We start from the raw sequence: 16,000 nt of genomic DNA, 5'->3' as shown, positions 1-16,000 counted from the left end.
TTCTCGAGTTTATACGTAAAAGAAAGAAAAAGAAGGGAAGAGAGATGAATGGAAGAGAAGGAGTGGAGTTTCTTTCCTTCCAAATTATCCCAAAAGTAGAAGAAAAATATCTTTAACAAATTCTATAAAATTCCCTTTTCAAATCTTTTCCCATCTTTTCTTTTCTTCCTTTAAATAAAAATCGAACCCAAATATTTTTAAAATATCTTTTCCATTCCTTTTACACGAACCATCACTTGATAAACACTCGCAGTATATACTCTACTGTACTTTTCCCTCTCTAAACACAATATCTCCACAGCTCGCCGTCCGTCTATCCACCGCCGCACTCGCATCTCCGATCGCCCCAATGGCAAGTTCTCCCCTATCATTCTCTTCAATTCTTTTACATAGATACATTAAGCCCTAATTTAAAAGGCTATGCGACACTTCAAAACCCTAATTTAAATTTACTATTGTTGCTAAGTTAAACTAAATCTATAGTTCCTAGTTAATTGTATTATAATTGTTTAACCAAGTGATTATTGGTTATATGTGTATAGTGCATATTCAATGATATTTTTTGTTTAACTAAGAATGGTAGTTAATGTATAGTTTTGTTAGTTTTATCGGGCGGATAGTTTAAGCTAGATACAATAAAGTCGTTTGAGTAATTGATGTGAATTGCGATTTTCGATTATTACGTTCACTGAATACGGTTAATGACAATGTAATTAGTGCAATTTAGAAGATTTTGTTAATTTTTTCAAATGTTGTTGGATTGAAGGGTGTACTTTTTCTATTTAAAGGGGTATTGGTTTTGACTTTTGTTCAAATAAAAAGCATCGATTTTTTTTATAAATTTTGATACTTTTTAATTTGGATAGTATTATAAAGATGTTGGTTTTTGAATTGTGATTATGTGTATGATAAAAGTTAGGGTTAAGCGTTTTTAAATGTATCTGTTTTATGTATATTCTAAACTCTAGATTTGTTGCTATGTATGTATTTGGTGATGTTTGGTGACTGGTATCTTTGCTGATGTGACGGTCATATAAGTTGTCACGTCACTTTTTTACAAGTTATAAGAGGTTGTATCTATCTAACGATAAGAGTTGAAGGTTTAATGCATATAAAAACAACAAAGTTGTGGCAAAGCATGATAATTTGGAATTGAAAAAACTTGGCCTTAAAAGTTATAGCAATTAGCAAATATCAGTTAGTTGTGGTATCAAGTCATCCAACATGCTACCAGAACTAGTTAGGGTATTTTGTTGTATCTGTTATTATGTATAAGGCTGTATAAGTTTATGTTGATAGTTGATCACATCTGTTATATGGTGGAATCATATATATTTATCATGTGCTAATCGAAGTGTAAATGTTGTAAAAAATCATATTAAAGTTGTCAGAACTTGATACAACTAAGTGAATGGAGTCATGCTTTAGAACATATAATGCCCCAAGACCAAGGTTGTAAATATCGGTTTCGGTATCGTATCGGCCGACCCCCGATATGTGATATATCGGATATGTCGGGGATATATCGGATACCCTAAATTGTAAAGGAATTCATCTAAATATATATATATATATATACACTAACAACATATACAATTTGACATAACTTTACATACCTTTTAATCTTAATTGCTATGTTATGAAGCAAATTTTACATACCTTTTAATCTTAAAGTCAGAAACCCTATTTTTGGTTTATAAAAAAAAAAGAAAAAAAAAAGTCAACTTTTTTGACCGATATTGGCCGATATTGACCGACATTTGACCGAAACGATAAGTTCAGCCGATAACCCATATATCGTATCAGTTGAAGGCCGATATCCGATATATCACCGATATATCGACCGATATGGCCGATATTTGCAACCATGCCCAAGACTTTAGACTTCTTTGTCAAACTCAATGATGACTCTGAAGTACTAGTATTAGGAATTTGGGATCTGATGGCAAGTTCAAGGCAATCATTCATTGAGGGCGAGGTATGATATTATATAAATCAAATAATCAATTAGACAAGAGTATTAGGAAAGTGTTCATTTTTCTTCTTCTTTCAATTCTATACTCAAGTTTAATCTAAAATCTTGCTTATATTAATGTGGATCTTATGTAGCATAGTTGTATATCCACCCCTAACCAAATCCGTTTAAATTGGAACACAACTATTTTATCATTCATGCCAGTTTGGTTATTTGGTCTTTTCATAGCATTTGTCGTTTTTGGTTCAGTTTTGAACTGCTGAACAGCTCCACTTATTTCCTTCTTTCAGGATGAAGGAAAGGAGAGTCAAGTAGATTCTGTTTTCATGCAGTTGAAGGAAGCTGTTGCTGCCAACCCGGACGATCCATCTGCCCATTTCAATCTCGTAACAAACTTTTAATATCCCCAGATTACATCGTAATGTTTGGGCTTTATTTTTATTAATGTATGTTATTTTAAATATAAATCTAGGGTTTGCTCTTCTGGAAGCGGATTGGAGAAGAAGCCAAGGAAAAAGCAGCAGAGCATTTTGTGATTGCAGCAAAACTCAACCCTCAAGATGCAAATGCTTTTAGGTATTTGGGTCATTACTATAGCAAAGTTTCAGTTGATAAACAAAGAGCTCTCAAATGTTATCAAAGAGCTCTCACACTTTCTCCTCAAGATTCCGAATCTGGGGTTAGTTTCATTCTTAACTTTTTCATCCCTTGTTTTGTTTGTTTCCATTCATTGATTTCTTTTGTTTCCCTCTGAAGTCATATTGTGATGTGAGGTCGGTGTATATCTATTATCTAATATGTTTGCTGCAAGATCTCCTAACCCATTCATGCTGATTGATTTCGGACCTGACTGTTCATTTGTTCATAGCTTACAAATGCAAAAATTAATATTTACAGAAACTTGAAATAATTCCCGCCATGTGTATGAATACGGGTTAATTTGGGCTGTATTTTATTGGAAACTTGTCAAACGGGTAGATTTTAGGGAAACAACTGAAATGGAGTGGGTCGAATAGGTCAAATGCTGCCTAACATGTCGTCAAGTACTCAAGTGCTTACTGTAAAACTGTCTTCTAACTTATTTTATATAAAACATTTTGGTAATTATATTGATTTACGGTGATCTATTTAATTTTACATGAATCATTGTTGGGCTTCACTTGGATTGTTATTGCTGCAAAAGATGGCTTTATATTGTTGGTAGAACAATTATCAAAAGTTTCAGCTGGTGATTTTTTTCATTGTGGTTGGTTTGCAGGAATTGATGTGTGACTTGTTGGACAAAGAAGGAAAAGAGAGCTTAGAGATTGCCGTTTGTCGTGAAGCTTCAGGGAAGTCGCCAAGAGCGTTTTGGGCTTTTCGCAGACTAGGTTTTTTGCAGGTTCCTTTTTAATTCTTTCTTACTGAATATTTCCTCCTTACTTTTGTGGCTTTTCAGGCCCGACTTTCCTGGATTCACACAACTGTTACTGTTAGCAATATAAACGTTGATACTAAGTTCACCCAAGAGAGTAGTCAAATGTTCAACTTTTCTATCTTTTAGGTGTAAATATCTAATCTCAGTTCTTTTGACACTCCTTACTTTAATAAATTGTGTTAATTGAGAAACACATTTCAGGCAAAACCAAAAAACATAAAGAAAGAAAACAGGATGGATAAAAATATAGATGTATGCCAACATATTAAATGTACAAGCAAAAATACCGGTTTTTCAGTTTATGTCTTGTTTGATGCATGTCTTTTTCTCAGTGATAGCTGCAAATCATAGCTTATATCTCTCATTTGTATTGAAGCTAATGACTTTGAGAGAAAAAGAAGTTCAATGAAAAGTATATGAGTTTTCACTTGAAAAAGACTCAGTGGTACTTTTTGATATATGAAGTTGTATGTGAAATAAGTGAGATTGAGTACTTTGTGGGTGCTTGGGTGGAGGTTTTATAGTGCTCTTTTAAATGGGTTATTTTTGAGAAAGTCGGGTAAATGAAAATACTTGCTGTGTGTGTTTGTCTATTTATACACACACACTTATAGTATTGCATGTAGTTATATCATGTAGTATTATATTGTATTATATAATTTTAATATAATATTATGGATACCTGCTATTATATGTAATATTATATCTACAAGTATATCTGTGATGCTTATAAATGTGTGTCTGGAGAGGGAGGGACTGGCAATCAATGTAAAATCGTGAGAAAGTTAAAAGAGAGGGTCTCAGTTAGGTTAATTGATTTCGACAGTGTTTTCATATATTTTATGTATACTTGTGTATCTTCACTTTCTTATGGGAATCACGCTCTCTACTTTTGAACCCGACCATATAATTACACACATGTGCAACACTTCCTTGACAGTTGGAGACTTGTGCAGGTCCATCAGAAAAAATGGTCTGAAGCAGTTCAAAGTCTTCAGCAGGCCATTAGAGGATATCCTACGTCTGCTGATTTATGGGAGGTTTGTATTCATCCTCTCACAAGTTTCTTTTCTCCTCGAAGTAGCCCCTCATTTTGTCTTGTTTAACGTTATAGGCTTTAGGTCTTGCCTATCAGCGATTGAGTATGTTCACAGCAGCTATTAAGGTACTTTATCTGTATATTTGTTCATCAGCTCTTGTGCAGCCATTTTTGCCATAAGTTCTGTTTTTCTTCTTCTTCTTCTTCTTTTTTTTTTTGTGTGTGTGTGTTTCTTTATGCATATCAAGCATAGTTAATGCACTAGGACTTTGAAATAATATTTCATCTCTTTTGGCGAGTGTTGATGGTTACATTGGGAAAAAAACCCTAGAACATGTGAATTCACTTTTACTGCTTGTATGGTTTCTCTATTGATATAGGGTAGATCATACAATTGTTGTAATAGGATATCTGTATTGGCTCAAATTTTAAATGATATACTAGTCTTCAGCCCCGTCCGATGGACGGGTATTCTCAAAATAATAAAACAGATGAATATCAAAAAATAAAAAACCCTTAAAAGTTAAAAATAAAAATAATAAAATTCAATTACATTAAATAAAAACTTAAAACAATCCAAATATGTAAAAAGTTGAAGAAATAACATAATAAACTAATCCTTGAGGAAAGGTCTATCATACATAATCAACCTACAATTGACAACAAAATAAATTAAATGAGATGAAAAATAACAATAACATAACAATTCAATATCAAATAATGAACAAACATAAACCGTAAGGTTTTTTTTTTGAGAAAATATATGACCAGTGTTTTTTTTTAAAAGATAGGAAGGAGAGGATTGATATGAATGAAAATGATTAATTAAAATTTAGGTTGTATATTAATAATTTATTGGGAGAGTTTTAAGGATAATATATATCTTTGAAATTTAAAAAGATTTGTTTTGATAGGAAAGTATTTATGATAGAGTTTTAAATATAATCATCTATTTAATAAGAAAAAAAAAATCTAGAAAAAAAGGAAAGAACCCTTAGAGTAATTAGGAGGGAATTTTAGGCCAAAAGGGTTATTAATAGTGCCAAGTGTATAGCCAACCTCCTCTTTTAGTTATAAGATAGATTGATAGATTATAGGGAAAAGTTTTTGTTGTACAAGCTCCAAATGCATTTGAATATTTATCGATGATTTTTATTTTTTATCCAATTAGTCATATGCTCGAGCTATTGAGTTGGAAGAGTCAAGAGTATTTGCCTTGATTGAGAGCGGATATGTCTTCTTGATGCTTGGTTCACACCGAAAGGTAATTTTCTGCCATGTGCAATTTTAACCAACATAATTCTGCATATATATCAAATTATATTCGTGACACATTAGAACATATTTTTGTTCTGTATTTAACGATATATATATGTGTGTGTGTGTGTGTGGTAGTTACCTTCTCATATACTCTCAGTCATTTATAATATTATTTTATATGGGAGCTTTAAACAGTACATCTAATGGAGATTTCACTAACTAGCTTTATGGGTGAAGGGAGTTGAGCAGTTTCAGAAAGCTTTACAGATATCATCTGAAAATGTAGCCGCACACTATGGGCTTGGATGTGGGCTTCTTGAGTTATCAAAGGAATGTATAAGTTCAGGTGCATTTAAATGGGGAGCTTCAATATTAGAGGTAAGTTGATTTCTAGAAGTTATTTGTGTCGAATTTAAGACAAAGCTATCAATCCTCATTGAAATCTTTATAATTTCGTAGGAGGCATCAAATGTCACAAACACTGGTACATGTTTGGCCAAAAATGTTTCATCCATGTGGAAGTTGCATGGTGATATTCAGGTATACCTATATACTGAGAACTGTTATAATCTTGCTTACTTTTCTTCACCATTTGATCCCATATATAAAATAAACCTGATTCTCTTGCTAAATGCAATCGGAGTACATTATTCCTTGGTTATGTATCACCTTGCTGTTTTTCTTTCTCTAATCTAGCTATACTCTCTTGTTTCCTGTCCTTGCATCTTTTTATGTGTTTGTAGCTATTGCATTTCTTTTAAATACGAAGATTCTTGTTCTGGGGATAGGCGGTATATGGACATGTGTCTGGAATAATTGAATGTGATTATGTGATTTTGAATAACTTGACACAGATATCAGCTGTAAGTAAATGAGCTGTGAACTGCTGTTTAGATGAACTTTTGTGGTTGAAAGTTGTAGGAATCAGATTCTAAATTGTTTTAGTGCTTCACATTTTCCGAGTATATGAAGTTATGAACAAATTATACAGAATACATTAAATGACCAACATTGTGTGTTCTTCTTAAAACATCTTGGGAGACAGAACTATTGGAGTAATGGTCTCTCGAGTTAGGTTAATTAGCTAAGTTTATATCACCTTATAATATAATTTCTGATGTAGCCTGTATGAAACTGATTATCGGACCCATAAATAATCTGGTAGTTAGAATCTTAGGCAAAATTAGTTTTCCAAAACATAAAAGAGAACTAATTATTGTAACTGCAAGTCACAGTAATCAGTTTCAAGACTCCAGTTCATACCTCAGCCTCAATATAAAAGTTATGTTATGCACGTTAAATTTTTTACTGCTGTCCTTGCCAGCTTACATATGCAAAGTGTTTCCCGTGGATGGATGAAGACATTATCTTAGAAACAAATGAGAAAGCTTTGACTGCTTCCATATATTCATGGAAAAATACCTGTTCTTCAGCTGCACTTTGTGCCAGACGTTCCTATCAACAAGCTCTGCATTTGGCTCCATGGCAAGCTAACATCTACACAGATATTGCTATCACAATAGATGTCATAAACTCTTTTAAAGAGGAGGAGAATCATGACCTTATCAAAAGGTAAGAACTTTTGCATGTTGGTATAGATGGCAAAATAAATGCATTGGGTGGGTTAGGTCACAAGTTAACATGGGTGATTTCTGGGTTTGGTAGGGTTGACCCAAAACATTTCATTTACCATTATAGTTTTTTAATAATATTTTAATATTTCAAATATAGTTTGCAAAACATTATTTAAGCCATAATCCATATCTTGAAGATTGATGATGTTTTATGCATACTAAGTTATACGGTCTTTGGGTGACTTTTGACCCGATTGCTTTTTAATTATCTTTAAAACTATACAGGTTTGACTCGTTAAGGGCAAAATATAACTTGAATTGACCCATTTTCAAAGATGTAGATAAAATTTACTACCTCATCTTGTAAGTCTTGTGACTAATGAATCTTGCAATATCTAAACACGCTCTTCTTTATGTGGTGTTCTTTTTCTGACGCAGGAAGTTACCTGAGAAAATGATTCTAGGGGGATTATTACTTGAGAGTCATAATAATGAGTTCTGGGTTGCATTGGGATGCTTATCACATCATGTGGAGTTGAAACAACATGCTTTTATCAGGTCACTACAGTTGGATGTCTCATTAGCTGCTGCTTGGGCATATCTTGGGAAGGTAGAGCTTATACTATCTTGTTATAAATTGTTTCTAGAGGTGGCAAATTGGTCAATTGGGTAATGGATTAAAATGGCTTTCAATTAAATAGTGTAATTTTTTGTACATGTCGAAATGCAGCGGGTCAGATTAACCTTAACAACTTTTGTCCAATTTTTAATTCAAAAGTTAGTGTTGTATATAATTGCATATTTTGTCTATCTACATGAAATATATAGTATAATGAACGATTACCCCTAACCTAAAAGAAAGTAAGAGACCAAACCTAACTCCAAACTTACGATTTTAAGATTCAATGCTACCAATCATAAGGCACCATGTCACTCTGTTTTTTCCAACCAAATGTTCAACTGACACTTCACCCTTTTTCCCACCTATTAAAAGGCGATACACGACCCTTTCTCCCCTCTTACACCGCCATCGGTTGCTGGATAGGGCTAAACGTTACTTGAAACCACAAAAATTGAAAGAATAAAAAACTATTCACTTCTGTCGCATCGTTTGGGAACCATGCTAATATTATTTCAATGATGGTATACTATTCCGAATAAAATGAGTTGGGATGTTTTTGGATGTTTGGTCACTTGCAGATACCCCATAATCAAAATGAACCCATAAGAGTAAATGGGTTGAATCTACCATCTCTGGTTCTTATTATGTGGTGAAAGTTTTCAGAATAATAGCTGTTATAGCTTGAACTCCTTCATTGTTACTGTTTAGAGCCGGTAATGTGTAGAATAATATATCTATTATGTGTTGACGATGTTATGGCTAATTGTTGACCTTCTACAGTTGTACAGAGAGCAAGGTGAAAAGAAATTGGCCCAAGATGCATTTGATCGTGCCAGGAGTATTGATCCTTCGCTTGCATTACCGTGGGCAGGCATGTCAGCTGATATGTCCATTAGGCAAGTTAATCTCTCCGTAAAGTGATGTACAGGTTCTAGTGAGCGTTTGTACTTTGCATCTGTATTAAGATACTTCTTTTCACAGGGAAATCAAGGCAGATGAAGCTTATGATTGTTGTTTACGTGCAGTCCAGATACTGCCGGTACTCTCTCCCTCTCCCTCCCCCCCCTCCACGTCTGAATGGGCGTGGTTTACCGTTTATGTATAAATTATGAATGTATAAAGTCATCATTTTGTTTTGTGTAAGCTGGAACGGGGTTTGATATAATTGTTCTAAACAGTTAAGCTCCTCTGTTCTTGAATGCTTCAACCAAATTTGGTTCCTGATTAAGTATGCACATTTTTATAGAATTGCACTTACAACGCCATTCTTTTCAGCTTCCAGAATTTCAGATGGGTCTTGCAAAGCTTGCTCTGCTTTCTGGTCAACTTTCGTCTTCGGAGGTACTTGTTACTCTGTATATGCATGAAAAGCATATTTCTTATAGTCTAGATTGTCCCATATATACTCGGTAATAGTTACACTGCAGAAGTTCTAAGCTATACATTCCATCATTGTTACAGGTATTTGGACCCATACGCCAAGCCTTGCATCATGCACCACAATATCCCGAATGTCACAATCTTCTTGGTCTTGTTTGTGAGGCCCGATGCGATTATCTATCTGCTATTACCTCTTATAGGTTAGCACGTTGTGCAGTCAACACTTCCTCTCGTGACACTCAAAAACTTCTTGATATATCTTTAAATTTGGCAAGGACATGCTGTAAGGTAGTTACCATTTTCTCTTTCTTTTTTTAAACATTTTAACATGAGGTTGTGAAATGGATGAATTAACGTGTCAAATTTAGTATTGGTTGAAACGACCCTGGTTGACCCCACCAACACTTTGCCGTCCAAGTTTAAGACGATTGCTAAATACTTAACACTTTAGTTATGACTAGCATTTTACCTGCGCAATGCGGCAGTGATGGTGGTAGCGGTGGTGTGGTGTTGGCGGGCGGCGGCGGTTAGTAGTAGAGATAACAAAAGTAATATTTAATGGTAATCTGTAACTTTGTATAAAAAGGGTTAGCAGGTTGCATGCATCAAGCATCTCTTGGTGGTTTCAACATGTTTGACCCTTTCTCCTTTATATGGTTTTGTATATTTGAGATATAGCACAACCCAAATTGAACCATTAATAAGCAATGAGTTCAAATTTCTACTTCCAGTTTTTTTATTTTTTTTATGATATGTGCTTTTATTCTTGTACGTCGTGATATCTTCTTGCTACTAGCATATCAAATTTAATTTTTGTTGGTTTTTAAGGCAATGAGATTAGATTTTACATGATTCAGGCTGGTAGAGCTTATGAAGCGGTGCAAATATGTGAAGAATTAAAGAAAAAAGGTGTTCTTGACCGGGAGGGTTTGCATATATATGCTTTATCTTCATGGCAACTTGGCAAAAATGATCAGGCTTTGTCTGTTGTGAGAATTCTAGCTGCTAGTGTCAAATCATTGGAACCAAAGTTGGCATCCACCTCCATAAGTTTCATATGTAGAATGCTTTATTACATTTCTGGACGGGAAGCAGTGATGGCAAGCATTCTGAAAATGCCCACAGATTTATTCAAAAGTTCAAAAGTTAGTTTTGTGGTATCTGCCATTCATATTTTGGCTCAAAGCAATCAGCTTGAGCAAGTTGTGGCCAATAGTCGATCTTCCTTATCAAATCATGATGAAATTACTGGAATGCATTTTTTAATAACACTAAGTAAATTGGTACGTTCCCTGATCCATCTTGCGTGATTTTCCTTTTCAATAATTGTAGAGGTGGCTAAATGAGCTTATTGGCAACTGGCTATAAAGTGGCCGAGTTGAAATGGGTGATTAAGTTGGCCTAACCACCAACAGTTTTGTCCATTTAAGATTTTGTAAGGTGCTATTTATGATTGCATAAACACTTTTAGCTACTTTTGGAGGCTGCATCTATTAAGATAGACTTTTGATGGCTTCTAACTTTTTTTCCCTTCCACTTTTAGCTACTTATTTTATTTGATGATTTGATCATTTAATCGGTTTGAGATAAATTACAATGGACCAGTTCACAAAGAATGTGGGTCAAAATTGTTACCTGTAAATCTGTAAGTTTTACTATGCCAAACTTGAAGTGCCAATGAATTTATATTATGTTCATTGCAGGTAAAAAGTGGTTCAGAGGATCATTTGGGAGTTCAGAATGGGATAAATCACCTTACGAAAACTCTACATAAATACCCTAATAGTTATCTGTTAAGGTAAATCATACATCGGTGTTGGTGATTAATAATAGTGAATACATGCTGCTTATCCAATCCTAAATCCCTAAACATGATTTCTATATGTCTGGAAAATGCTATCCTGGAGTCTTGTAGGAAAGTCAGAACATTGACTTACGCTCAAGATGTTTTTTTGCAGATGTCTGTGACTAAAATTTGACCTTACGCTGTGAAGTAACTAGATTACCCTTGAACTTCAGAGATTAGCTAAAATGCTTGAGATTTATTGATTTGTAATCTGTCAGTTGTATATTTTTCTGAGTTTTGAAGTGGATTATTCTATTATATTAATTAGGATAGAGAAAAGTACAAAGATGCACTTTTTTTTTTTTTTAAGTATTCAGAGTTTGCTTCATAAAACCTTTTTGCCCCATAAAACGTTTCAGTCTATAGTATTGCAACTTAAAATTGATGTTATGAATTTACCCGTCCTTTCCAAATATATGATAGTTAGCCATTTAGTCATTTTGCACTTAATCATGTCTAAAGATCTTTTTAGTTCATAAACTTTTACTGAAGTGATGTCTAACACAAATGTCTTTGTTAGCAGGAACTTTCTGGGATATCTTTTAATCTGTAGTAATGAACAGAAAGATACTCACTTGTCTACTAGATGTTTCACTGTGAGAAATACTCCTTCAGAGTGTCCCAAGGAAGAGAGTTTAAGACGTGCACCTGAGATCCTTGGTGCCAGTGCTGTTGCCTGCTATACAACCGGCAATCTAAACTATAAATACTCTTTTCCTTCTTGTAAAAACCAATCAACACATCAGCATGGATCTCTTAAATTAATGCAAAGGTATCATCTACTTTTTACATCTTTTTTTTTTTTTATATATTTTTTTATACTTTTTACATCTTATCCTTAATAAAAGTTTTCATCTCATCCTGGCATTCCAAGAGAAGGTTATACTCTAGTTTTTGTTGTCAAAGGGACTACATTTCAACTTTAAGATTGTTTTGGATTAGTGTTTGAGAGTTTCTGATAACTACACGATGGGGGTGTGTATATGATTATGTGATGGTTGAGACTTGCAATCACAATGACCAGTTATTAATGGTTGGTAAACAGTTTCTGCTTCTCAGTTGATCATGGTTTAGGGGTTAAATTATTAACTTATACCAGTTGGAACAAAACTGAATGTCAAAAGGTTTTGTTTTTACATAAACAAGCCCTTTTTAAATTAAGCTACCTACTTACTTCTTATACCCTATATTGATGGACTTCCACCCCTCTCATAAAACATGTTTCCTTTTTTCACAAAAAAATGTTTTTTTTTTTAATTTAATTTTTCAAGTTATCAGAGTTTTTCAAACACCGAAATAATTGATTATCTGATTATTACACCTTCAAACAACAAAAGCACACCCATACACGTTTTATTACATCTGATTATGTTTCTGGGGTTAGTTATTAAAAATCACAATCATTTTCATAATGCACATTTCTAACACCCAAAACTTCTGAGAGCTGCGTCTTTCTGATAACCCCTGATTGCGAGAGATAGAAAGATGGAGTGCCTCTTTTTTGTTACCACTATAGTTTTCTAAAGATGGTTCTGTAATCTTGCTGTTGACTTTTAACAGGTGGTACCATCAAGAACCATGGAATAAAAATGCAAGATACCTGCTAATTCTTAACTATATTCAGAAAGCACGTGAAGAGAGATACCCTCAGCATATATGCATGGGACTTGAACGATTGACTAATCTGGCTCTTTCAGACGAATTTCGTGAATATCAAAAGTTTCAACTTTCTCTTTGTGCTTCTGAGATATCTTTACAAAGTGGAAACCAGGTTGCCAGCGTAAATCATGCTAAAAGTGCTTCAAAGCTTTCTCTGCCTGATGGGTATCTCTTCTTTTCCCACTTGCAATTATGTCGTGCCTATGCTGCAGAAGATCACCGGGACCTCTTACGTGAAGAGTATATGAGATGTTTGGATCTGAGAACAGATTATCATATTGGTTTTACATGTCTAAAATATATTGAATGTCTCTATGAGCTACAAAGAGATGGAAATATAATTGAATTGATGTTTGAAGAATGTTCAAAGGATATCAAGTATTCATCGAATATCTGGACGGCCATATTAAAATTAGTCCAGGGCCTGATTGCTGTTTGGAATCAGGATTTTCTTGGGGCCGAGGAGTTGTTTGCACATGCTTGTTCATTGAATGGTTCTGAAAGCTGTCTGTTTTTGTGTCATGGTATGTGTCATCATTGACCACAAACTAGAGATGTCAATATGGGTGGGTTGTTAAATGGTTCATGACGGTTGATGTTTTGTTATGGGGTGGGTAAGTTTTGATTGACCTGAAATCCTCTCGTCCAGTTTTCCAAAATTGTTATTAAACAATATAGTTATCTGAATAAAATAATTTTGTAGTTTTAAATGCTAAATGTTTACTTTGGGCGACTTTCAACCTGTTGAAGATAAAACATGACTTGGTATTTTCAAGTAAACGGATCAATAGTTTAACCTCTGGCATAAAAGATCAGTAATTGCTGTCATCACGATGTACACCATATCTTAATTTTCTATGGTTTATATTAGGTGCCATCTGTATGGAACTAGCCAGACAGCAATGCAACTCAGACTACTTGCTGCTTGCCGTTGGGAGTCTGAAGAAAGCTAGAGATGTTTCTCTTTCCCCGATACCGATCCTGCAACTGTTGCTAGCACAAGCAGAAGCAAGCCTCGGATATAAAGGCCAATGGGAACATTACCTTAAGCTTGAATGGTCGTCTTGGCCCCCAGGTTTGGCTCTAATCTCAATACAGTTTTTGTGTTGAACAGTGACTTTAATTTTTGCTAAAGTAGTACAGTGACAAAAAAGATTAGGTCAGTGGGTAAAAATGGGTAACTTATAGTAAGGGTTTGGCTGACGTGTATCCTTTTTTGTCCCTTTTGATATGCAATCAATGTAATTTAGCTACACACAACATGTACAACTGGTACTCTGCATGTGTACAGTCGTATAAAGCACAGTGTTATTTTGTGTGGCTAAGTTTGTTGTGTATATATCACTTCCCATTTCCTAAACATTTATTAGAACAAGTCTTTTGTAAATTTAATCTAATTGTTTGATTTGTATGCACTAACAGAGTAATAATGTCCTATGAGCAACTCTCAACCTGGTTCCTTTTTAGCTAGGAGATTTAGTTATTTTACAGCTAATTTTAATTTCCCATTTGACCATTTTACAGTATAAATCGAATCAATCCTTTTATTAGGTGAAATGGTTTGGGTTGAGATGAATGTAAATAATCATAGCTCTAAATATGCTATTGCAAGGATAATGTGATTTATTCAGGTACTCTTTAGTATGTTGTATGCATCTACTATAAACATTTTGATTCGATTTGTTTGCCTTTTTAACCGTTTCCTTCTTGGCCATCTTTTTTTTTTCCTCTTATCTTTTAAAATTTCTTTTACCCATTTGACCCCTTGAGATAAGACAACATGATCTGAGCATTTGACTCATTTGTACTTATGGGTTAAATTTGCTAGTCGACGAATGTTGATAGTTTTGTTATTTTCCTCCCTTATAATTGTCGATGACATATGTGCAGAGAGGAGGCCCGCTGAGGTCTATCTTCAAATGCATTTGCTTCTAAAATCTTCCGAAGATGGAAGAATGAAACAGTATCAGAAAAATCCTTTGAGATGGATTCTTCAAGCAATACACATGAATCCATCTTGTTCAAGATATTGGAAAGCTTTACAGAATTCGTGATTAGTACCTTGATTCTAGCTATATGTTTTCTTATGTTTGTTTTGAGGAACTACCATCTTCTGGTAACCTTTTATGGCATCAATCTGTAACGTTTATCAAATGTACAATCAATACTACGAAATTTGAGTTTAGAGAAAACATGGCATTGGAATACGCGGTGTTTTGGAAAGGAAATGAGAATGTAACATTGTCGTTGAACAATGCTTAAAACTATGACCATTGCAGTTGAAAATCTTGGTCTGAGGTAGACGAACGGTGCAAAAAAGAATGGCAACAAGTAGCATATCCCGAAAGGAGTAACATGAAGAGCTAGTAACTCGAAACAATACATATAAACAGATATTCAGACAACATCTTTAACATATAAAAGCAAGAACTAACGCAACAGCTCATTTCGGTTGGTAGTTTATTTTGATTTTTGACAAAAGAAAGCCTGCAGCATATTTATTAAACTCAAAGTGTACAGAGAACATTGTTGACAGTTCTCTTGGCAATTGTTAGTTGTTAGTACATGTAAAGTATCCATAGTGACAGAAGATACGTTATTATCTAACAATGTACTCTTTATGTTCGTTACTCCCACATATTTCGGAACTCTTTTGTCTTCACTAAATCGTAAATGTGGCAAGTGGCAACAAACTTGATCTGTGTTAGAGCTAAAGAAATCTTTTCCGAAGTGTTTTCGTTAAGGCTGTGCAAACAGACCATATTGGCACTATATGGAAACAAGTATTTGATAGCCATACCACCACTATGTTCATGAGTTTAAATTATAAAGGAAATGAAATGATTAGAAAGCATCATATCTTTCTTTCAAATCATCTAAAAATGGGGAGAAATTTTTTTAAACAAAATCAACTAAAAAATCCTTATAACTCATTCCCTTTCATTTCATTTCCATCTTTGAGTTAAACTCAAAACACAACTTATTTTGCAATCCTTTGTGTTCTTTTCTTTTCTTTCTTTCAAACAACTCAAGAACACATTATACCAGTTCAAAAAATTATCACTGCATTTAGTCATAGTAAAAAAAAAAAGCTTAATTAAGAAACAATTGTTGCTATATTGACAGAGACGGAGCCTGATTTTTTATTTTTTTTGCGAGGGGCCAATTTCAAAACTTGTTTGTTATTCTTACAGTGACGGATCTAGGATTTCAACTTAGGTAGGTCCT

At 34.0% G+C, this 16,000-nt stretch overlaps 1 protein-coding gene across 2 annotated transcripts; it reads left to right on the top strand.

Moving 5' to 3' along the window:
- Positions 1-240: 240 nt before the first annotated feature.
- Positions 241-15,439, top strand: LOC122588413 (tetratricopeptide repeat protein SKI3). 2 transcript variants are annotated; one of them, XM_043760522.1, is made up of 21 exons: positions 241-352; positions 2,266-2,361; positions 2,448-2,654; positions 3,234-3,356; positions 4,349-4,432; positions 4,507-4,557; positions 5,603-5,695; positions 5,929-6,069; positions 6,151-6,231; positions 7,016-7,263; positions 7,704-7,875; positions 8,668-8,783; positions 8,869-8,926; positions 9,163-9,228; positions 9,349-9,555; positions 10,125-10,550; positions 10,971-11,065; positions 11,637-11,885; positions 12,674-13,296; positions 13,644-13,847; positions 14,663-15,439. In XM_043760522.1, the coding sequence occupies exons 1-21, from the start codon at positions 350-352 to the stop codon at positions 14,824-14,826; spliced, it is 3,507 nt and encodes a 1,168-aa protein (XP_043616457.1). In that variant the 5' UTR covers positions 241-349; the 3' UTR covers positions 14,827-15,439. The 2 variants fall into 2 exon arrangements, with proteins under 2 accessions (XP_043616457.1, XP_043616456.1); XM_043760521.1 differs by lacking the exon at positions 241-352 and adding an exon at positions 1,694-1,978.
- The last annotated feature ends 561 nt before the right edge of the window (positions 15,440-16,000 follow it).

This window comes from Erigeron canadensis, chromosome 2 (genome assembly GCF_010389155.1).
Source record: "Erigeron canadensis isolate Cc75 chromosome 2, C_canadensis_v1, whole genome shotgun sequence".
Classification (NCBI taxonomy): Eukaryota; Viridiplantae; Streptophyta; class Magnoliopsida; order Asterales; family Asteraceae; genus Erigeron; species Erigeron canadensis.
This window is presented reverse-complemented; position numbering and strand designations above follow the sequence as displayed.

Excerpts from the sequence above, each read along its gene's own strand:
- LOC122588413 (XM_043760521.1), top strand. The coding sequence starts at position 1,868 with ATGCCCAAGACTTTAGACTTCTTTGTCAAACTCAATGATGACTCTGAA. Across the intron at positions 9,556-10,124 it reads TGGCAAGGACATGCTGTAAG|GCTGGTAGAGCTTATGAAGC; the intron begins GTAGTTACCATT and ends TACATGATTCAG. Across the intron at positions 11,886-12,673 it reads TCTCTTAAATTAATGCAAAG|GTGGTACCATCAAGAACCAT; the intron begins GTATCATCTACT and ends GACTTTTAACAG.